The sequence below is a fragment of the Acomys minous genome (assembly GCF_964271855.1).
Source record: "Acomys minous genome assembly, chromosome: 7".
In the NCBI taxonomy this organism is placed as follows: domain Eukaryota; kingdom Metazoa; phylum Chordata; class Mammalia; order Rodentia; family Muridae; genus Acomys; species Acomys minous.
Window position 1 is genome coordinate 50,610,862 of NC_140488.1, and position 23,328 is coordinate 50,634,189.

At 44.1% G+C, this 23,328-nt stretch overlaps 1 protein-coding gene across 3 annotated transcripts in view; it reads right to left on the bottom strand.

Moving 5' to 3' along the window:
- Positions 1–2,110: 2,110 nt before the first annotated feature.
- The window catches only part of DRP2 (dystrophin related protein 2), a 49,965-nt gene continuing 28,747 nt past the window's right edge, over positions 2,111–23,328 (bottom strand). For all 3 annotated transcript variants that reach the window (XM_084789852.1, XM_084789853.1, XM_084789854.1), the window contains 15 exons: positions 21,758–21,818; positions 21,373–21,434; positions 19,611–19,685; positions 18,400–18,601; positions 18,103–18,188; positions 17,133–17,290; positions 16,513–16,679; positions 15,276–15,387; positions 12,825–12,961; positions 12,496–12,561; positions 12,157–12,222; positions 11,188–11,331; positions 8,649–8,886; positions 6,324–6,444; positions 2,111–6,043 (listed from right to left, as the gene is read on the bottom strand). In XM_084789852.1, coding sequence (XP_084645978.1) covers positions 5,919–6,043; positions 6,324–6,444; positions 8,649–8,886; positions 11,188–11,331; positions 12,157–12,222; positions 12,496–12,561; positions 12,825–12,961; positions 15,276–15,387; positions 16,513–16,679; positions 17,133–17,290; positions 18,103–18,188; positions 18,400–18,601; positions 19,611–19,685; positions 21,373–21,434; positions 21,758–21,818 — 1,820 coding nt within the window. In that variant the 3' untranslated portion in view covers positions 2,111–5,918. The remainder of the gene's footprint in view (positions 6,044–6,323; positions 6,445–8,648; positions 8,887–11,187; positions 11,332–12,156; positions 12,223–12,495; positions 12,562–12,824; positions 12,962–15,275; positions 15,388–16,512; positions 16,680–17,132; positions 17,291–18,102; positions 18,189–18,399; positions 18,602–19,610; positions 19,686–21,372; positions 21,435–21,757; positions 21,819–23,328) is intronic.

Consider the following 23,328-nt stretch of genomic DNA (forward strand, 5'->3'; position numbering starts at 1 on the left):
GCAAAGATTATATAAAATTGTTTTCTAGAAACATAGAACTGAAAAGGATAATGAAGAAGAAGAATAAAAATGGGGAAAAGAAAATTTCAGGGTAGGCAGAGACTGAGTTTGAAATGGAGATGGACCTTCCAGGTCAGCCAAAGTGGAGGACTGAGACAGAAAGCGCTAAAGCACACTCCTAGACAGTCGAAGGCAGTAAAGATGGCACAAGTATGTGCCATACAGTTGGCATTCAGTGATGACATACATAAGAGATCCTTCTTGCTGTCTTCATCCAATACTGTAACTTAGAGCAGCCAGAATCCTCCTGAGAGGCAAGAAAGAGATCAGACAACACAAACACATAAAGATAAGCTTGTACACCTTGAGTGCCCTCCTGTCCCTTCTAGTGCCACTCCTCAATGCTACTCATGGGACTGCCTTACCATTTATTTCATCACAGTATTTTTTGCCAAGACTCTCCAACATTAACATGGGCATACACACACATTAAGATGTGTATACACCTTGTGGGGCTCCTGAGCCCTCTGGGTCCTTCCATCCCCCCATTCTTCCATACCATGCTCACCTGGAGTCCAGCATCTGTCCTGGTCCCCTGCTGGACTGGGGGAAGGGGCTGCATAAACTGATGCACCAACCAAGGACAATGCATGCAAGTAAACCTAGACCCCCTGTTCACATCTAGCCAATGGACAGCACATTCTCCATAGTTGTCTGAAGAGCAGGGACTGACTCTGACATGAACTCTGGTGCCTCTATTTGACCATTTCCCCTTGGTAGGGAGGCTTGGTAGCACTCAGAGGAAGGGTAAACAGGCTACCAGGATGAGACCTGATAGGCTGTGATCATGTGGTGGGGGAGGAGGTACCCTTCTGTCACAGGTCTGGGGGAGGGAAATAGGATGAAAGAGTGAGGGAGGGGGGAATGGGAAGATACAAGTGAGGGGATAACAATCAGAACGTAATCTGAATAAGTTATAAAAATGTGCTTTAAAATTTTAAACTGTGGATATGACTTGCATTTGTTTTGACTGCCAAGGAAAGAAAAATTGGTGCAGATGAAGGACTAACAAAGCTTTATTTTGGAATGAAATGACATTAAATGAAATGATCACCATCAGTTCATGGGGACATTTTAACACACACACTGACACACTGACACACCGACACACACACACACACACACACACACACACACACACACACATTCTGAGCCACAGTCTCAGAAATAAGGATAGAGATTGACTGAATAAATATACTGAGGGAACCAGGCCCCTCTCCTTAAGGACCCCCAGTAAGGCCAAAGTCTGGGAGAATGTAAAAACTGGCATACCCAGTCCTCCCTTAAGGACCCCCATTAAGGCCAAAGTCTGGGAGAATGTAAAAGCTGGCCTACTCAGTCCTCCCTTAAGGAACCCCATTAAGGCCAAAGTGTGTAAAGCATATCTGCTTGGAGAGTCCAGTTTGTCCCAAGGACAGTCTACCTGTGCTGAGAGTCCAGCTTAACTCAAGGACAGCAAGTCTGTGTTACAGCTTATGTTTAAAATGTCCACTTTTCCAGGAATGTACTTACCCCTTCCAACTAAAAATATTCCTAAAGCCCCTGTGGCTGCTTCAAGCAATCACATACTGTAAAACTCATTTCCTTGTCTAAAACCTATAAAAGGCCCATGCCTCTGCTTCTCAGGGTCTCCAACTTGAAAGAGCTTGGCAGACCCCATCACATTGGCTCAATAAATTCCTATGCATTTGCATTGACAACAGACTCTGTTTCTCAGTAGGGACTCTGGGAATAGACTAGAGATCGCTCTAAAGATCTCAGTCGTATAATTTTTTCATGGAAATTCATAGCAGTGATCCTGATTTTTCTCATATTGTTTTAGTTGTTAAAAATAAAATCAGATGGGCGAGAAAATTTAGGGACCATTACTTATCCTGTGAGGCAAGCTCTTCCTTTTGGAAGGGAAAACTTGGACCACCAATCCAGACAACTGTGGCCTGTTTAGCAGTGTTCCCATTGCTTCTTGACCTATGCTCTTTTCTTTGTACCTCTGAAATATTGGGAGAGGGTAGAATGTCATGATCAAAGAGAATAACCAGAGGAACCAAAGTAAACAAATACAAATTTATTCTTTTTAAAGCAGAATTCAAGGATAAAATGGGAAAAGCACCACAGTGAGTGGCAATTGAAGTTAACCCATCTGCTCCTAGCTCCAACCCTTCACCTCAAACTTCTAAACATTTGCATGCCACCCTTGACACCTCTCCAATCTCTTCCCTAGTATTTATCCTTGTGATCCATTCTTGAAGCCAGCAAGCAACATAGCAGACATCAGTCTGCCCTTAATACTGCTTTGGGAACAGCAAAGACATTCAGCAGGTCTCCTTCCAAATATGGCAGCTAAAGGAATAGGACACTGAGTTTTCCCTCTCCCACAGTTGCAAGTGTTAAAGCAGGGAGAAATTGCTGAAGTATTTCTTTCTTCCAAGTACCAGGTTTCTTGAGAGGGGACAGATTGGATTGCCTAGCTGAGGAACTAAATTTCCACAGCCTTAGGGCAATGCCTCCAGGTTGTCTACCAGGACTGTTCCTAATAAGGCAGCAATTTTGTTTGTTATTTGTCAGTATCAAGGGAAACTGTATAGGAATCATTGACAGAAAATAGTCTCAGAGGCCATAACTCTGCCACTGAAAATATGAGTTCAAAAAATACTCTAGCCTGAAGCTGGGCATGGGATACCCAAAGCCTTTTCAAACATATACCCCAAAAAGCAAGGGTATTACACTTAATCTAGTGGCAAAAGACCTCCCAGGCTTTGCCTCTGCCTTGCTCCCTTGGTTTGTTTTTAACTATAGTGGCCTGTCAAACTAGTTCATAAAACAACTGAAATCTCAATCAGGTTTCGCCATACTGAAGAACTGCCTGACTCTGGGCCTTGAGAGAAACATTGGTAGCCTTGATTCTGAACTTTGCATTCTGAAGAGACGGGGCACATGTCCTCCTGGGTGGAAAGCTTTCTATGGAACTATAAACCACAGCCTTATGTCTTATAACTGGTCAGCCTTCCCTAACAATTGCCAATCAGTGTGAAGCTACTCTGCTTGAGCTGAAAGCACAGCTACCCTCCCAATGGCTTATTGTTCTCTTTCGAATTCTGGTCAGAATAAATGCCTACACTATTTGATAACAATTCCAGTAAACACATTATTCACCACTGATGCTAATCTCATAAGTCAGAAGGTTTTTCTTAAACTAATAATCCAGCAGCTCCTTCACTACTTTCCAGTCTAGGGTCATACAATACACAAGACTCCTTCAGTAGTTACAGTACACCACATACCCAACAACACAGAACACATTTTGCTAAATTCAGCTCCAGTGTGGATTCACACTGTCTAAGGAGACATTTTCCTCACTGCAGGCAAACTGCCTACATATGCAGCAGTGACTGCTATTGGACCCTTGAACAACATACACACCTCAGGTATTAGAGGTAAACAAAAGATGGCAACGTGCCAGTGACTCCCTTGGTGAAACTTCAACCTTGACCTCCAGTTTCAGTCTACCTCCAGCACAAATCCTACATAACAAGATCAACATCTTTTCTACCAAGTCCAGTCCAATGAACTTGTCATAACCAAAGGACTCTTTCAAAAGATTATTCCATAGTATCTGTGCTCCTAAGGCATAGATAGGGAGGTACATACCTCATAGTTTCTGAGTTTCCTATTGCACAAGAAATTTATCTGAATCCTTCCCACAATCTAGGCTCCTACAAAGATGCCTTATTCTGACTGATGATCTGGTTCTGTGTTTGATGCTTGCCTACCAAATGCTCATGATATAAGCAGACATTCAGTTCTCCTGCCTAGAGACCTCTAGACATGAATTTTTAGCCCTGAACATGTGGCTTGGTTGGGGAGAATGCAATCTTGGCTTCTGGAGCCAAACTACTGTTCTCCGTCCCTGGAACAAATTGGTCTAGGTTCCTAGCTATTCCATCTGTTTGTTATGGCTTGGTTTATAACACAGAACTCTAATCATCTCACTCCCTCCTGACCTTGGTGACAATCACTGCATTCTGCAAGGCCATGCTCCAGACCTTAGGAACTAATAGGGACCATAGGATGTATTCTATGTCTTAGCCTGGCAAAGGCTAATATATGCCTTTTGTTCCTTCTTTTCTATGTGGAGTGGGTAGAACTTTAATGCGTTCTATTTTGGTTCTAAATCATTGTTTAGGGTGGTAATCAAAATGAACCAAAGGCCCAAGTCTCAGTGGAACAAAGTTTGGAATTGGTGCATAAAACACAATGTCTCTTCATGTTAGATTACTCTGTGGCCACAGACTTTCATTGTGTTGGTCTTAAGGACAATTCACCTCAAATATCAGTGGGAGAGAAACATCCTAGGGGCACAGCCAGGATGCATTTATCTTCCCAAGCAGAGACTGAGGCTAACAAAGAGCAAGGCAGGACATTAATTCTTTAAGAAGTATTAGAATTTAATGTGTGAGTGAGGTTGGGAGCGTACTGATGTACAGTAGATATATATATATAGAATAGCTTTATATGTATAAACTCAAAATGTAGTCAATTGCAAGGCTCTGGAGATGAAGCTCTCCTCTGTAGAATGTAGCTTAAGTGGACTCTGCTTCTGTTCCAAGTGACCTAGCCCAGTTTTCCAACCTCTGCACTCTATTTTGAACAGCTGCTGGACAAAGGAATCACAGTATATACAGCCTAGGAAAAGTTAGTTCACTTTGAGGATGGGGCTCACCTATTGGTGTTAGTAAAAGTTTTATACACAGGAAGATCTTGCTGCTATTCCACCTTGAGTGGAATTTGGCCATTTTTCGGGTTCAAGTCTAGTGGCTTTTAGGCAGGGACCACTATTAAAGCTGGTCAGTTGTAACTTTCCAGTGCATAGCTAGGGGCAATCAGCCACTTCACCTTGTCCAACCTATGCTATCAAATGGTTATGGCCTGGAGAATGTCAGGCCCATACTCCCCTAGGATAGAAATTTTCTTTTCCTTTCTCATCCAAGGAAAGAGAGAGCAAGGCCTCCTTGTTGAAGAAGCAGCTACTTCTGGCCCCAGATATGTGAGGAAAGACTCAGAAAACCAAATAGTAGCTTCAGATGGATTTCCAGAGCTTCTCAATGAATCTCATGGGATGCCAAGGTTATCAGGAAACAGGAGGGTGGGGGATATAAACCCACAAGTATTTCCCTTAATATTTCCAGACATAATGTGGAAGCACACCTAGGATGAATTGTTCCTCCATCAGAGAATATATGATAGGTACTGGGGCAGGATGAATTGAAGATTTTAGAGGGAAAAGCATGTAGGTGGAATCCTGAAAGTGAGAACTATGCTCTGGAGCTGACATAATAGGGATACACTGCCCAGACCTCCTAAGAGACACTCTGCAGCAGTGTCTCAGGGATACACATTTGCCTCTTTCAATTGGGCCAGAGAGTAGGACTAATCCCTGGGGGGGGGGCAATAATGCAGACACCTTGGGGACATTAAGCTTTTTCCTTCATGATTCAATGGAGAAGGGAAAGGGACCAGTACATACTGCTTAGCTCTGCAAGTTAAGTTTCTGCTCCTTATCTGGATGACAAGTGCCTTTGCCTGGGCTGCAACAGTAGAATCACATAAGAGACAGGCTCAATCTTAAGTATGAATGGGTACATTTCTAGAAGGCAGAGGAAGTACACCTCTCCTCCTCCCCTTTCCCCACCACATCTCACATACCACCAGATGTCTGCTGCTGCCGCAGGCTCCAATAAATATCTCTGATTGAGGAATATAGGGTCAGTGGGTACTGGAAAGGTTGGGCAATGTTTGAGGGAAGGCATTGATAAGAATCAGGAAAGGACTATGAACTACAGGATGGGGATCTGACTCCATCAAGAGGCCAGCAGGGTGTTTGCAGTCACATCAGAGCTTCGCACACTGGGGAAGGCATGGCGGAGCTTCTCCATGATGTCTTCTAAGCATAGGCTGACATCCTGACTCTTTGACCCCACATCATCTAAGTTGGAAGAGAAAGAGTTGGAAAAGTAACTTGAGATTTCTTTTATAAGAAGAAAGCTAAGAGGCTGAGATAGACAGCTATTAGCTGAATAGTGGGGTCCAGAGTACTTGCACTCTCCCAGTCAAATGACAAGTATGGAAGAGGCACACACTAGACATTTTTAGAAGCATATGAGAGAAACATTCAAGAAGCCAATTATACCCTACCTTAGTCCCAGCTCTAGTAAAAATTGGGCAGGACAAATAGCTGGAGGAAGGGGCTACATGGTAGAACTTACCAGCAGCCTCAGTGTCTGGAGTAGTCTGTCCCTTCTCCCGGGGATGACTGCCTTGTGACTGGCGTGGAGAGGATGCCAGGGACGAGCCTGCAGAGCCATTGCCATCTGATTCAGTGGGTGGCTAGAAAGAGGTAAGACATAATTCTTAGACTCCTGAGTTCAAAAAAGGACCTTAGAGACTTCATGTCCATCCTTTTGGCCTCTAAGAAGCTTTTCACAGTGCCATGAACAATGGATTTCCACTTTAGGAAAACCTCTTATGTCCAATTTTCAAGTAAATTCTTCTTTTAACAACACGAGTCAAAGGTTCCTGGTTCTTATAAGAATGCCACTACACGTAATGGTCTGTTGCTGCCATTTCAACTATAATTAAGCTGTTTAAAGCCCAATTGTCTGGAGTTTCATCATTACACACCTGATCCCCAGTTCATGACATAGCAGTGTATGAGTTTATATTAGAAAACTCCAGGAATTCATTAAATACTGTCTCTTGGACTAGAGAGGACAATGAAATACATGCCATACGAAAGCAGAGTGGAAGACTGACCAAGAGAAGGAAGGGAACTAGAGGGGTGGAGGGGACACAGAGGAGGGCAATGGGGGAGGACAACAGATAAAAATGATATATGATGACAGAAATATTATAAAGAGGCCATGATAAAAATATTACTTGGAATGGGAACTTTTTGTTTGTTTTTTGAGGCAAAGTTTCACCATGTAGCCTTGGCTATCCTGGACTCTCTATGTAGACCAGACTGGCCTCTAACTCACAGCAACCTGCCTGCCTCTGCCTCCCAAGTGCTGGGGAACTTAAAAATTGGTTAAGAAAGAAAAAAAGGCAGTTCCTTGGATAATACAGGAAACAGGGGGACCACTGCCTGTGGCATAAGATGACAATGGCAGTTAACATATATGGTCAGTGTGCTATATTCCTGCTATCTTGCTGAATTCTGCACATATATTATTTGATTTTTAGGATGGTTGCAATCCTATGATGTTTGTGCTTTCGTTTTTAAATTTTTATTTATTATTATTACTGTATGTGTGCCCTTTCTTCCTGGGATGTGTAGATGCATTTATGCTATAGAACATATATGTAGGTTATAGGATAACTTCATGGAGTTGGTTCTCTCTTTCCACCTTCATGTGGATCCCAGGGATTGAACTCAGGTTGTCAAGCCTGTGTAGAAAGGACTTTACCAGTTGAACTATCTTGCTGGCCCCTTTTTTAAAAAAAAGATTTTATTTTTCTGTATGCATTTGTGGGTGCATGCTACATGTATGTGGGTACTTCCAGAGGCCAGAAGAAACGTAGAATTCCCTGGACCTAGAGTTACAGTGGTAAGTTGACTTACATGGGTGCTGGGCAACTGAATTTTGGAAGAACAACCAGTTTTTAGCTGGTATTGTTTTTCTCTGTTTTACAGATTAAAAAGAAACTGGGGCCAAATAAGGTTCACTAAGTTTCCCAGTACCCCACAGCCACTAACAGGCAGCACTATATTCAAACCCAGGTTGTCTGGCCCTAATGCTGCTTGACCTCCCAGAGACAGAAAGGGCAAAATGCAAGAAAAGAGACCTTTACTTTCTCTTACCAAATATGTTCAAATGTGTTAATGTCACATTTTGGACTATATGTTGTAGTGTATATGTGTGCATGAGTGTGCACACATTTGTATGCATTTGAATGTACATGTATGGGTAACCATGTGGAGGCCAGAGAACACCAGTCCTCAGGTGTTGTCCACCTTTCTTTCCTGTTTTCATTTCTGTTTTTTAAGAGACAGGGTCTTTTATGGGCCTGGAATTCACCAAGTAGGCCAGGGTGGCCAGCACACCGCAGAAATCCATGTTCCTGGTATGGGAATTCCAAGTGTGTGTCACCACACCTGACTTTAAAAACAAAACAAAACAAAAAACCATGGTCTCTGCAGACCAACTCAGGTCCTCATGCTTGGCGCTTTGCTAACTGAGCCCCTTTATTTTAGATGCTTTTTGAAGTTTGCTCTTTTAATACTAGATTCCACTGGGCTGTGAACTAGCACATCCTTAAAAGTCCTTGTTCTGGCTGTAGGTAGCTCGAGAGTGACATACAGAGGTGGTATGGATGTGAATGGGAAAAAGACTGGTTAAGGATGTATCGATTCTGCCTGCTGCTTCTTTCATCCCTTCATCCCTTCATCCCAATTGCCAGTCAACTCTTCTTAAGAAGTCACTTGACTGCCACATCTAAGGGACACTTTTTCTTCTCTCAGCTGCACCCCAGCTCTCTGTGGCCTTCTCCTGAATCAGGGGGCTGCTCTGGTTCGACATCCCCGGGCTCACCTGTAGGAGCAGTTCCCTCAGACGTTGCAGCTGAGACTCTAACTGCTTGTTGTGGTCTTCAAGGATCTGCATGCGTGTCTCCAGACGACTCTTGTGCTGCCTCAGGATCCTGGCTTCAGCCAGAAGCTCTTCATTGCGGTGGTCTGGAGTTGCTTCAGTGGAGCCCTCAGCCAGGGTGGGTGCCTCAGCTGCTTCCTCGTGCTGCCATTTCAGGCGCCTCAGCTCGCCCTGGAGAATCCTGCCATGGACATGGAAGCCAAGAGCTAGGGCTTGAATAAGGATAACTAGCTATCCAGATCCCACAGGGCCCTTCGTTCCCAGGTGTCAAGGGGGTCTCTGCCATCTCCTCACCCAATCCTCTGGGGATGCTCTGCTTGAAATGGCCACAGCCACTTCCTTTCCAGCCTGCTTGACATTTGCTCTGCCATCCTGAGGCCTCAGAGCAGTGAGCTGACATTTCACGTAAGAAATGTCTTAGGGCTTTGATGCTTTGGGGATTAATTTTGACCTTCAAAGGCAGGTGAGAACGTGTTCTGCAAATAAAGGAAGCACTACAGCCAATGGCTTACCTATTCTACTTAGAGATTTTTAGATTCTCGGCGAAGCCATAGCATAAATAAAGAGATCACCTATCTTTCATCTTCTCTTTAGCCCTCCAAGTTGACCTGCTTTGACTGTTCATAATGGGTTATCAAGCAGACACTCCACAGAGACAGCCTACTTTGAGGCACATCACTTTCTGTTGGTTGAGTAAACAGAATCATGCTCTTCCTAGCATTGCCAAAAGCCTGCTCTCTGCTGCTTTAATGTAGCAGTTCTCTAAATTTGCAGGGCTTTGCTTTTAGTTCACTCCATTGTTGTCCTAACGTTCACAACTAGTCCATAGTTCACACCCTTGTCATCCCGTGCCTCACTCGTTCAACAATACCCAAATTGATCCTTAGCCTGTTCAGTGTGATGGACTTAGACAAATTATGTACTTCATCTTGACAGTGTGAAGTTTGCTGGAAACGTTTTTAAAAGGTTCCAATACGTTTGGGCATTTATCTTTTCCACACTGGCAGCACACATTTTGCAAACTTCCTTTCCTTCACCTACATCCCACCACCGGAGGAACATTGTTCTAAGACTTGCCAGTCCAAGAGTGGTGTGGGGACCAGTGACATTAATATCCCCTGACATCTGGTTAGAAACAGAAACTCAGGCCCTTCCTACCCCAGAACCAAGACTTCCATTTTCTTAGGCTTTGCCATCAACTCCTGTGCACACTGATGGAGATGGCTTCAAATGTGGCAAACCAACCACTGGGCAAAATATCTTCATTTCTGCAACAGACAGAATTCTGCCTAAAAATGGGCAAACTTGGATGCAGGCAGAGTCAACAGCCAAACTCTGCCAAGACAGGGTAAGCAAGTCCTCAAATAGTTCCTGTCTCACAAGTATGTCTGTTGAAAAAAATGGGCCAGAAGGCTGAAGATGATGCTCCAGTGTTATAGTTTTGGGTGACAACTCATGTAGCAAACTGTTTCTGTCACCTTATTTGGAAAGCCGCTAACCTAGACTCCCGGTATACACAGGTAATCAAGTTTATTCTTTCTCAAGTCTCTGATGGAGTTGAAGACCAGGTAGCTTAGTTTTACAATGAAGCTTAGTTGTTTAGGGGTTAAGATGTTTTTAGGTCTAGAGAGGTGTTTTAAGCTGATAATGACAAGCTGTGATGGAGATTGATTTACATTCAGAATTTTAGACACACCAAGATAGGAAAGATGTTTTCTTCAAGGCTGCCAAATGCAAATAGCCAAAACACTATGAATGTAACATTTATATAATTCTTGATTGTGTTGTGGTTATTCTTGGTAGAAGTAGATTAATATATATGTATATGTGTGTGTGTGTGTAATAATATAAATGTATATGTAAAAAATAATTAATTTTTTAAAAGGGCAAAGAAAAAGCACTGCTGTAAGAGGCTCTACAGATAGTGCTTTCTTCCTTCCAAGAGCCTTCAACTGTCCTCAGGCCCATGCAGCCATCTCTACTTTTGTGGAGATTCATGCCATCTGTGGCACTTTGTTTCTTCTGGTTCAGAAATGAGGTGTGTAGTGTCACAATGCCCCTGGGATATTTTTGCTTGGCATCAAGTAGTTCTTTCTTGTTTTAGTGCAGAAAGCTTTTTTGAGAGCAAGGACAGGTTATATTCTCATCTGCATTCTCCTACTGTTCTCTCTACATGTATCTAGAGGGTACTTGGAAAAGTCAGGGTTATATTACAAGAACTCAAACAATTGCTAGAAGAGCCGGCATTGATTAATCCTTACTGTAAGCCAGCCTGTGGACCGACACATTCTATTCTTGATCTCATTTGGTCTTCAAAGTAACCCTTGGGAGTTGATATCATTATTGTCCCTATTATACAGCCAAGAAAATGGAAGGATGTAAGTGACTTGATCCAGGTTATATAATGCATGAAGTGTCATGATTGAAAGTCAAGCTGCCAGCCTCTGGCACCCACACAAATTTATGCCATGACCACACCTACCGGTTCTCATCTTCTAAATGGGCCAGGATCTTCTCTAGTTCCCCCTTGCTTTCTGTGGCCATGCTGCATGGAGCCTGCTGCCCAAAGGCTGGCTCTCGGTCTGTGATGGGGCTGGAGTGCCGCAACAGGTACTGGTCCTCATCTCTGTATGGGTTTAGGGAGAGGAAAAGTGGTGACTAGCTGTTGAACACAGAAACAACTGAGGGAGCCAGTTCTCAGATCCCAGCTCAGCCCCCAGGAGATGTACACTGGCAGATTCCCTTTAAGTTACATAAAGAAAGGCAGGCCTCGAGTTCAGGCTTTAGGTTATTGAAAGAGGCAGTGTCAGAGAGAGGATTAGGAGATATTTCCAGGATGCTGAGGTTTCTGGGGGGGGGGGGGTCTTCTCTTTAGTATAATGAGGAAATCACTTTTATTACCGTGTTGTTTCCCTCTCTATGTCACTTTCCTTTCTTGCCTTCCAGAAGGACCTGAGTCTGGTAAAGACCAGACTGTCCCATGTAACCAACTGTCCCTAGGCCTTCTTTATAGGGAAGGGGCCTCTCTTAAAGAGGCAAGGATACCCTCTCTGTGCTATAGCACCACGCCTCCCTTAGGCCACACTTTAGTCAAGTCTCAGCTTTCTCTTAGGGTTATTGTGGCATTAATGATGTTTTGTATCTTGATCACAAGATAATTGCTCCTTTCTGTAACTTTGAACAGGAGGTTTCCCCTCCTCTTTCCTCAAAGTTGGGCATGGAAAGATAGGGTCATGTGATAGGAAGGGGCCTCAGCAGACAGCTCTGCCGACAGACAGAAAATTGCTTCTTTTATGGAATACTGTAGTTCGGAAGCAGCCTTCCTTCCTGAGGGAATCAGGGACCCTACCCACCAGCCTCCCATTCTCTAGAAGATATACCATCACCAAACAGGGGCAGGAGGATCCCAAGGACAGCTATTTCTGGAAAATTAGCAGCTGTGGAAACTCACATGCTGTCATCCGGGGACAGGCTGTCATTAAAAAAGGAACAATTTTGGCTCTCCATCTCAGCAAGCCTAGAAAGAAAGGGCCACAATAGGAGAGAAGGCAGGAGGTGGGGTCTGCTTCCATCACTAGCACTCTAATGGAACAATAATATCACTGGCTTAGAGAGCTGCCCCCCCTCTCCACATACCACCACTGAGGGTTGGGCATTCTTGGCCAGTGGCACATTCCACTCTGCACCTCTTTGGCTCATTCTAATTCTCCTGTCCTTGGATCTCCTACAGTTCCTAGCCCTTCTTCTTGGATATCCTACAGTCTCCAACTCCACTGAAGGGTAACGGTACCTGCTTGCAAAATGCTCGATTCGAGAGTGTGTGTCAGCATGTGGCAACATCGGGGAAGAAGCCGGTCTGGAAGAAAACAACTGAGATTCAGAAGACCAAAGGCAATTGAAAACCTGTCTCCTCACCACCCTCACCTCTACACTGCCAAGAGAGTCAGAAGATACAAAGGCTCCCACTCTATCTCTCAGGCCAGAGTCTAAGTCAGACTCAAATGGAACCATCCTGTCATTGCTTGTTTTCACATTGTCCAGCCTAGCTGGATCCCAGCCCCTTTTCAACCCATAGGTGAGCTGAATGGGGTCACCCACAGCCTCTGCTCAGCCACTCACGTCTCACTGCAGTCGCTCTCCAGCACTGACTGCACAGGGAGATAACCTCGCTGAGGGTGTTTGCTGAAATACTGCTTCGAGCGGAATTTATTCTTTAAGGTTGTGGCAAAGTCCCTCATGTTCTCACTGGATGTGGTCTGCAGGGAGACAGGACAGAGAGGCTCACACTAGTGACTTCCAGAGACTAGGAGGTGTTGCGACTATTCCGCTAGAGCACAGAATGTGACTGGTATCCCACTGTTGTTTGGGCCTACCATACCCTCCCAATTAAAAAAAAATGTCTCAAAGACTACACCCTATACTCTGAATACTGGTTGTCGCTGGGAAGGTAGACTGGAGGGGTGAGGGGAAGGGAAGACTCTCATTTTAAACTTAGAGCACCTCTACCTGCATGGTGTGAATCTTGTACACTGAGCATGTCATTATTACGTTTTAAGATCTCGTTTTTGCTGTTATTATGCTCAGCTTGTTCAGTTAATCAAATTGTTGAAAGGTCACAGGTTCTTCACTGTCAAACATAGAAGGTGCCTTGGTCTTCTGGCTCTTATACTCTTTCCATGCCCTCTTCTGAGATTTTCCCTCAATCTTAGGTACAGGGTTAATGTTGAGGATCAATGAGTTGGAGGTGGACACCCCCACAGTCACTCATGTACACTTTGATGTATTGAGGAACTCTGGATTAGTATCCATAATGACAACAGCAGCTGACATGCCAACACAGATGGGAAATTCCACACGGTATCACCCCTAGATGAAGATGCCTGCTGAGAAAAAACCATTCTTCTCCAGGGACAAACTCCAGCGTAGGTTATCTAATCCCAAGTGGTCAGCTCTGGACATATGTACATAGTAACAAAGCTAAGTGCACTCAGTAGGTTATATATACATGTGCACATACCTATATACACATATGCACACACGTATATACAAGTAACAATAATTAAACAAGAGATCATGCATTTGGGAGGGGGACCCAGCAAAAATTGGAGTGTGTAGGAGTGTGTAGATACACTGCTCATGTATGAAGTTCTTAAAAATAAAATTATTACATAAAAATATTTTAATGGATTCCTTTTTACAAAATTAGAAAATTTATTTATTTTCTCTCTCTCTTTGTGTGCGTGTGTGTGTGTGTGCGTGTGTGTGTGTGTGTGTGTGTGTGTGTGTGTGTGTGCGTGTGTGTGCGTGCATTGTAACATGCAAGTGGAGGTCAGAGGACAACTCACACTATGTGTGTCCTAGGAATCAGACTCCAGTCATCAGGCTTGGCACAAAGTACCTTTTCCAGATAAGCCATCTTGCTGCCTCGTTTTTTCTATAAATTCTAGGAATGAAGAAGATGAGCAGGAGGCAGAGGACCAGCTTTTCTCTTCTAGATAGTTTTCTCTGGCTCTTTATACTGTTTAATGTAAATGATAATAAAGGAAAAATAAAGGGCATGGCCCCTACTCCTTCTGGCTCACACATTCCTGTGCTAAAATAATTTGAACATAATGCCTTAGAAAAGCAGATTGTGGAGAAACTGTTTGAAAATGGAGAGGTGGGGGAGAGGAGAAAGCCAGCTGGAGTATAGTTGGGGTTCAGAAAAAATCTAGGGGGAACAGAAAAGAATAAACACATTGAGGGAGGGGTTGGAGAGATGGCTCTGCAATTAAGAGCACTGCCGTTCCACATGACCTGGGTTCTGTTCCCAGCACCCACATGGCTGTCAGGCTGCCACAATTGTTTGTTACTCCAGTTTCAAGGGATCTGGCACTCTCTTCTGGCCTCTTCTGGCACCAGGTGTGCAAGTAGTCTACAATTATACATGCAGGCAAAGCACCCAGATTCATAAAATTAAAAAAAAAAGAATAAATCTTAAAAGATATTGAAGGAATGAACTCGGACACTACACAAGTAGCTAACCTGGGGCTGAGTTCAGGAACACTGACTAAGACAGCCTCAGGCAGCTGGGAAGGCAAGGCTGCCCATAGAAACCAAGTATGATTTCTGAGTACAGATTAAAAATGTATCTGTTTCCTTTTAATGGACTGAGTAGTCTGAGCACAGACTTTGGTACTGGTAAGAAGGGGTAGAAAAAAAATTACAAAGTAGCAGGATGAGACCCAGGGAGACAGGAGTAATACAAGAAGCTAATCAGAAAGATGTGCAAGAGAAAGGGAAGTACCTGGAACTATTTTGCTCTTTTCCCCCCTGAGACATTATTTTCTGCAGCTAAACAGTTAATGTCAATTAAAGGACTAAGAGTGCCCTAGTCAATTGTGGCCCCAGTGACAGAGAAGTTGTGATGAAGGACTAGAGAGGCTTGAATCCGCCAAACCAGTGAACCTCTATTGTGTGGGTAATGCTCCGTTGGAGAGCTGACTCCTGTTTGCCAGTGTGTGCAAAGAAGACCAAAGCCTAGTGTCTGAGAGATGTTCACCCCTCCCACCCAGTGAGGAGGCTCCATACCGGGGTGTAATACTCCATGATGGGATAGTGCAGCTTGTTGCCTTTGCTGGCTCTGCCTGTCAAGAAGCACGTCTGGCAGATATCCACGTTAAATTGTTTCAGACTACGGTACCTTGGGGAGAGAAGACATGGTCACAAAGGTAATCCAATGTACCACAGCAACCTCACCATTTCCCCAATCCAAATACACACAGAGACAGTAGAGGGGCTCAACCTACAATACCTAGTGGTGTGAAGTCCTCAACAGGTCAAGAGCCTTATATTAGAGAGCACAAATCCCCATTAAACTACAGGTCCCAGGTCTCAGGAAGCATGGGAAAGTGTACTGTTTCAGCCAAGTTTTAAAGGTGGGCCAGATAGGAGTAAACATCTCACTGTGGTAGCTTTCTAAGCAAGGGTGGCCCCAAAGGTCCCCTCCCTACTCTGGAGAAGTCAAAACTCCCATATGACAGCAGTTGATTCATTAGCTGTGGTTAAGTTGACTGAAGGTTGTTTTCAACTGTTCTTCATATTAACTCTAGTTATGTTATTATATAGACCAGTCCTCCTCATCTCCTTTTAAAGGCAAGCTAAATTTCCCTAGCCCTAGTAGCATCAAAATGTGAAATGCCTAGCCACAGAAAACCCAATATCAACCTATCCTTGGGTTTACCCCTAAATATCCAGGTTATCTTGGGCAGTCACAATTCACCTCTGTATCTGGTTTACTCGAGTTATAAAAAACGAAGCCAGTGCTCTTAACTGTGGAGGTATCTCTCCAGCCCCTCCGATTTTTAGATTAGGGATATGTGAGCTGCATCTGCATGGCAGCAATGTTATACACAGTGTGCACGAGAGTGTGTGTCTCTTTCCACCTCTGCACTGGAGTCTCCTTGTGTATAACCCGCTGCTCTGCTGTGGAGGCAGTATTTATGTCATAAATTACATAAACCAAATTTCCTTTTTTCTTCTTCTTCTGGGGAGTTGATGGTGAAATACTTGCTGATACAACACTTAGTGTATAGATATTTTTATAACATTTACTATATATTTCTAAGAATCTGTAGTACCTTGGATCACAATTAGAACAAACATATTTCCTTTCTAATTTTTAGAACTTAAACATTTTCAATAAAAGTTCACAATACACCAAATTCACACCCTAGATAAATTATAAAATAATTAAATAATGCTATTCTGCACCCGATTTTGCTGTCCCATGACATTTTATCAACCCAGAAGGGACTGTATCCCATACCTGAATCCTTTGATGGGGCACTGCCTACAGATAGAACACTTGGTCTGATGCTTTACTTGCTCAGCAATGGTGACTCGGTGCAGAACAGCCAGCCACACCATAGACTGGGGCTCCAAGTTGACCCACTCCAGGAACTGGGAAGCTTCAATGACTGGCTTGCCAGTGCTCTAGAGGAAATATGAATGCCAACGGATATGAGCCCAAGTATCTCGATGCTTGATTGTCAGCCAGCTCCCAGTGAAGCAGGGGAATCAGCACCCCACCAGAGGTGTTCCCCTTCTGCCTTGAGTCGACATCCTCCCCCGCGGGGCTCTAGCTCTACACTCCAGAGAATTCTTACTTCTGTCATCCCATCTCAAAAAAGCTCCTGTATCCCTGAATACTTTTCACACACACACACACACACACACAGAGAGAGAGAGAGAGAGAGAGAGAGAGAGAGAGAGAGAGAGAGAGAGAGAGACAGAGACAGAGAGACAGAGAGACAGAGAGACAGAGACACAGACAGAGACAGAGACAGAGAAAGGGGCAGGATGCTGGTCTCCATCCGTTCCACTCACCTTCCTTTCCACCTCCCTCACCCCTCACCTCCCTCCTTGAATCTACAGCTCCATACTTACAAACCGAAAGCAACTACGAACACTGGGCTCCACATTGCTGCCCCCAAATGCTGCCACTTCACCCAGCTGACGGGGCACTTGAATGGCTTCGTGAAGCAGAGCACCAAGATGGCGTTGGTCACACTGGCTGCCTGAATTGGCCACTTGGCTGAACAGGTCTGCTGGGCCCACCATCACCAAGAGCCAGACCCAATTTAGAATGCCCGGAGAATGGCAGGAGGAGGAAGAAGCAGAAAAGGGTGACAGAAAGAGCATGTTGTTGAACTAATGATCTGAAACTGGACAATCCAGAAATGTACCCCCTCCCCCATATCAACTCCTAAGAGATCTAAAAAGAGCGCTCTTGAGTTTGGGAGTGGGAGAATGAGGCAGACAAATGGAGGGCATTATCAATGAAAGAGTAAGGGAAAGGGGGAAGGGGGGAGAGATAACAGAGGAGAGATGTTAAGGAGACAGACACAGAGGGAGAACAGACAGAAGAAAGAAATAAGCAAATAGATATCAATGGGGAAGCAAGGGAGAGAGAGAAAGACAGAGGGAGGGGGAGGAGAGGGAGGAAGAGGGGCGGAGGGAGAGGGACAGGAAGAAAAAGAGAAGAGAGAGCAAGCAGAGAGAGTAATGACAGTGCCAGATGCAGCTGTTACAGTACTGGGAAAGCAGATGCCTCCCGGGTGTGGGAGCAGGCATAAGGCAGTTTTCCCCACCCTTAAGAAAGGGTAGCTCTCCTAGGACCTCCTCAAAGCCAGGCCAACAACCTTAGCAAACCCGCTCCGGACATAACATCCATTGCTTCCAACCTCACCTAAGACCTAGAGAATGCACAGGAGACTGAAAAACATCACAAGTGCCACAGGCATTCCTCTGCTGAGTCACAAGATCTAAATTCTGCTCATCTTATGGTCTCTCTCCTTTCTCCCCTTGCAACACCCCTCCCCCACCCAACATCACTGCAGATGCTGGAGTTACTCACACTGAAGTTTTTCTTTCACTTCAGTGCCACACAGGCATGCGATGCCAGTCTTAAAGGACAATGCTCGCATCTTTCCACTGCGACCACTAGGTTTAAAGGAAGAGACAGAGACCATGAATATATGTGAAAGGTTAACATCTTGGCAGTCTTTTTCCTCACTGATTTGACCCTAGCAGCTTACTGGCCAACCATGTCCTAAGATCTAAGTACACCACAAGAGCAAGCTCTTCCCACTGTGGCCAGTGGAGATGCCCCGTTTGATTGCTCTGGGAGGTTTCCAGGACTGAAGGCAGTTACCTATCAAAAACATTGAGGAGCCAATTGAGGCTCATGTCTACACACAGTGGCACATTGACCAGGATGCCTCTTTCCTCCTCCAGTCGTTCATACAAAGCAGTCAAGCAGTGAATGACCTCCACCACATCCATCACATGTTCACTGGCCTGCAGGTCATGCTCATTGAAGATCTCCAGAGCTGTAGTCAAGGTTACTAGGTCCACTAGAAAGGAGAGAAGAAAAGGAAAATACAGCCCACAGAAGCCCAGGGGTGATGAGGCTGATGAGGCAAGGCCACGTTATCACTAAATCTGGTACTAACTCCAGACCGAATATTTGCGAGTATGCCATAAGCTTGTCCTTTACCATGACCTGCCCCCTCCCAACCTCCCCCCTCCCGCCCCATCTCACAGAAGAGCAAGGCAGCAAAAAGTTCCCAAAGTTAATGCAGCACATCTCTGTATACCTAAGTTCTTTGTATCGGTTTTGAGAAAACAATGAGATGTGAATGAACATACCTCCCATGCCATACTGACTCCTGAGAGATCAAATCTAATTTTAAGTGTATCTCTTTGCAAAGGTTTCTTTTGTCTTTAAGAATAACTTGGGAGGGACAGAGGGCTTATCTCTGGGCCTTGTTCACCCTAGGCACTCCATCACTGAGCCAAATATTAGTTTCAACTGAAAACAAGCCCTGTCCTAAGAAGCTTTGTCCTGGCCACAAAGGACCAGGCAGGGCTGGGTGAATGTGACATACTGCAGGAAGACATTTTAATTACCTGGGATGCTGAGTCAGCCTAGCTAGACCCAAGAAGTTTAAATGAACAGTACTCCTCAGCAAGGCCAGAAGAGACAAGAATACCTCTGCAGCATGCTGAAGACCAACCACAAGCACTTGCTTTAACAGTTCTGTTGCTGTATCTAATAACCCCAAGATGGAAAACCTTGAGGCAGATATTGCCTGCTGAAAAGCAGTTTCTCAAGTACCCAAGCTGGCTAGGGAAAAAAGAACTAGGAATTGGATGGCTCTTGAGTTACTTTGAATCCAAATCTGAGGCTTGGGGTGAATGGAAAGATCAAGTTTTCACAGGCAAGATGCCACAGCATTTGTAGTGTTCCTGTCCAAACAATCAATGGCTCTGGCCAGGGCGGGATGCAAGTGGGAAGAAGCAGATGGGTGGGGAACAGGAGGAGGAGGGGGAAGCCATGGGAAAGAACAACTGAAGACATACGGCGCAGGGCCTTCTGGACTCTGCGGAGCTTCATGGCAGTGCGATAAGCTGAGAACTTAATGTTGTTCAGATCAGCTGCAAAGAACAAAAGAGACTCACTTAGACCAGAGAACTGTGAAGTAGGACAAGTGTAAACAAAGTTCTGTGTGAACGAGGGTTGTTAGTGGAAGTGTACGCTGATGTGACCACCAGGAAAACAACTTGGTATTATCCAGTAAAGTAGGACACATACATCCTGCCATCAAGGCAGCTAATAGATTCCACAGCAGTGATATGCAAACACTTTTACACAGTAAGAGATATATTTTATATCATGATCTAGTATATACACATTTCATAAAGCAATTGTGTACTAGTCTTAATACAAATCGAAAACATAAGATTAATATCAAATCTGACTCCTGCTAAGTGCCCACTGATAGCACCTAGTCTCTTTCAGCTTTTGAAGAAGACTGTTAGTTATAACATGCTGAAATAATACTATGACCTACATAAAAGTATGGAAAAACCTTGCACACATGTACCAGAAGCCACATACAAGAACTCCTCAGCAACACTGCACATATTCACTCTAAACTAGAGACCCTGTGCCTATCTGCAATAGAATAGGTAAAGGAAGGCTATATCCAATGGGATCCGCCACAGCAGTGAAAATGTCCTAACTGTAGTCATCTGGATAAACTTGTGACATACGCTGTATTCCTCCGAGTAGGCATGAAAGAGCCTCCCACACTGCAGCCCAGAGACTGCCTTTCAAATCAGATTAGACTTCATGTCTACAAGTTAGTTCTCTAATGATGTTAAAATGGTCCAGAGGGACGGAGAATATGTAGTGGATACATATCCACTACAAGAATATACTGTTAAGGAAAATGCAGAGGGGCTCTTCTATCCTTGAAAACAACCAAACACCTATTGAAGTACAATAGACACACAAGAAGCTATAAGTAAAGTGACAGCTAGGAAACAGGTCTTTAATGTATCTAGATTGATACATTTGGCAGAAAGTACACATCAGGACAACTTGTATCATAAGCCTATTCATTGCTACCAAAGTTTCTTCCCATCTTCCTATTTATCATTAGTAGTAGTAGTGCTGGTATGTTGCTGGTAAGAACACTTAATATAAGATTATTCCCTTGGTAGAATCTGACTCATAAGAACAGTACTTTTAGCACTATGTCACATAGCAGATCTCTAGGACCTATTCTTATTGCATAATTGAAGCTGTGCCCTGTGACCATTATCTCCCTGTTTCTTCTTGCCCTAGCCTGATTCCATAAGTTAATTTTTTTCTTTTTCTTTTCTTTCTTTCTTTTTTTTTTCTTTTTCTTTTTTTTTTCTTTTTTTTTTTTTGGCTTTTCAAGCCAAGGTCTCTCTGTGTATCGTTGGCTGTCCTGGACTCACTTTGTAGACCAGGCTGGCCTCAAACTCACAGCAATCCACCTGCCTCTGCCTCCCGAGTCGCTGGGATTGAAGGCGTGCGCCACCACCACCTGGTTAAGTTTGACTATTTTTAACTTCTTATATAAGTGGAATAATGCAGTGTTTGATCTTCTTTTTAAGCCTGATTTCAGCTAGCATAACACTGGGTTTATCCATATTTTCTTGTTATTAAAACATGGCATTGTTTTAAGACTAAATAGTATTATTCTATTTTGTGCACATGGCACATATTCTTCATCCATTCATACTTTGATTGAGTAGAGAATAAAGATAACGGTACAGATTCCCACCCCATATTTGAACCTTGTATTCTCACCTAGAGTTTGGTATAACTCAGTCATCTTGGGATGGTCCCAGCATGTGGTCTGAGCCTGGTGGCTATAAACAAAACCATCAATAGCACCAATATCACATTCCCAACACCCTCTGCAGGCACAGACACCCATCAGTCCCTGAAAGGTGGGTTTCAAGATGTTGCACAATGCAAACACAAACTCTGAAGATCCTGATACAGCAGAGTTCACCAGCACCCAGGCAGAACCTTGTCAGACCCTTCTGGCACATTGGAGGAAGCATTAAAGGACTAAGCATGAGAATCTCAATGCACAAGAAGTAATGGAGTCAGGAAGCAGAAAAAACAGATGATGGAGGGGCTAGGTAGGTAACTGACCGACTGGCTTCAGATTCTGATGATCACTCACTTGATGTAGTAGGGAACTTTATTGGGAGAAATTGCTCTTTCCCAGGGAACCTGGACAGAAGCTGTTAAAAAAAAAAGAAGAGGAAGAAAGTTGGCCACTAGTACCCTTAAGCATCCTGGCCATTCTTAAATGAAATCTCTTAATTAGACTAACTTATTGTATTTTATGTGTTTTGTCCGCATGCATACATGTGCACCACATGTGCGCTTGGTGCCTGTAGAGGTCAGAAGAGAGCATTAGATCCCCTGGAATTAGACTTAGAGGTGGTTGGGAGTCCCCACTGGGGGGGGCGGGGGCTGGTAATTGAACCCCTGTCCTCTGCAAGAGCAACAAGTGTTCTGAATCACTGTGCCACCTCTCCAGCTGTCTTGGCCATTCTTATGCGCTACCCTTTCTCAAAGGAAGTCACATTCACTTCCCCTTGTTAACAGCTCCCAGGGAGTGTGGCACTTAACAAGAAATACAAGTTGCTCCTTGATGCAAGAGAAAAGGAAGGGGTTGTCACTAATGGCTACCTAACCACAAACAGGGCTAGAACACGAACTGAAATATTTTTGCCGTCTTCACTTCTACCTCCTTGGTCTAGGCCAGCATCACCCATTCACGTGGATTATGATACAGTAAAGCCTGAGAGGTCTGTCTCTCTAGTTCCACTGTGGTCCCAATCTATCCTGAGCATCATGCTGAAATGGAAGTCAGATCATGTCACCCTATTCCTCAAACCCAATCAAACCTCCTCTATTCTATTTGGAGTAAAATCTCAAATTCTTACTTTGACCTACAAGGCCTTCTGGGCTGTAACATCTCTGCTCTTCCCTTTGCTTTCTTCTCCTTAGGTCTCCTTGCTGTGCCTCAGTACACCTCCCTGAGCCCCTGATTTAAGGGCTAGAATTTCTGCCTCGTTTGCTTCCTCAGCTATCCAAGTGGCCTTCCTTTCATTGTCTTGAGAGTTCTGTAAAGTTGCCAGCTTCTCAATGAGAGCTCTGTGATATCTTTTCCCACTAACCATGTGGTCCACTCTCTCATCACCTTGAGGACACTGTAAAACTGTCACCCTTTCAATGAGACCTCTGCAATGTCTCTTTCTTTTAAGGTCTACCGCCCCCCATTGGCATACCTACATCACTTTAATATTTTCCATAGCACCTGTCACACATTTCTCTTACACTCATCTACTTATTTGATTAGGATCTGTTTCTTCCACTAGAATATGAACTGTCCAAATTCAAGGACTTCTGTCTATTTTTTCCACCAGTGCCCAGAAAAGTACCTGCCTCACAATTAACACTGTTGTACCAATATGCTTATTTGAAATTTAAAACCTAAAGAGCTAATAAATGTGCCCCCTTTCAGATGGGAAAGGTAAGGTTCAAATAGGTTGGCCTAGCTTTTCAAATTTTCACGGCTTAGGTTGAAGCACAGTGGCTCTGACCCAGCAATCTTTGACTGGGGAGGCTTAGCCTCCACACCACACGGCTTTTTTTTTTTCTTATTGCTTCTTGGAAGCCAAGATTATACTGGGCTCCCACCAGATCCCCAGCGGACAACAAGAGATTGTCTTGGAAAGGGCT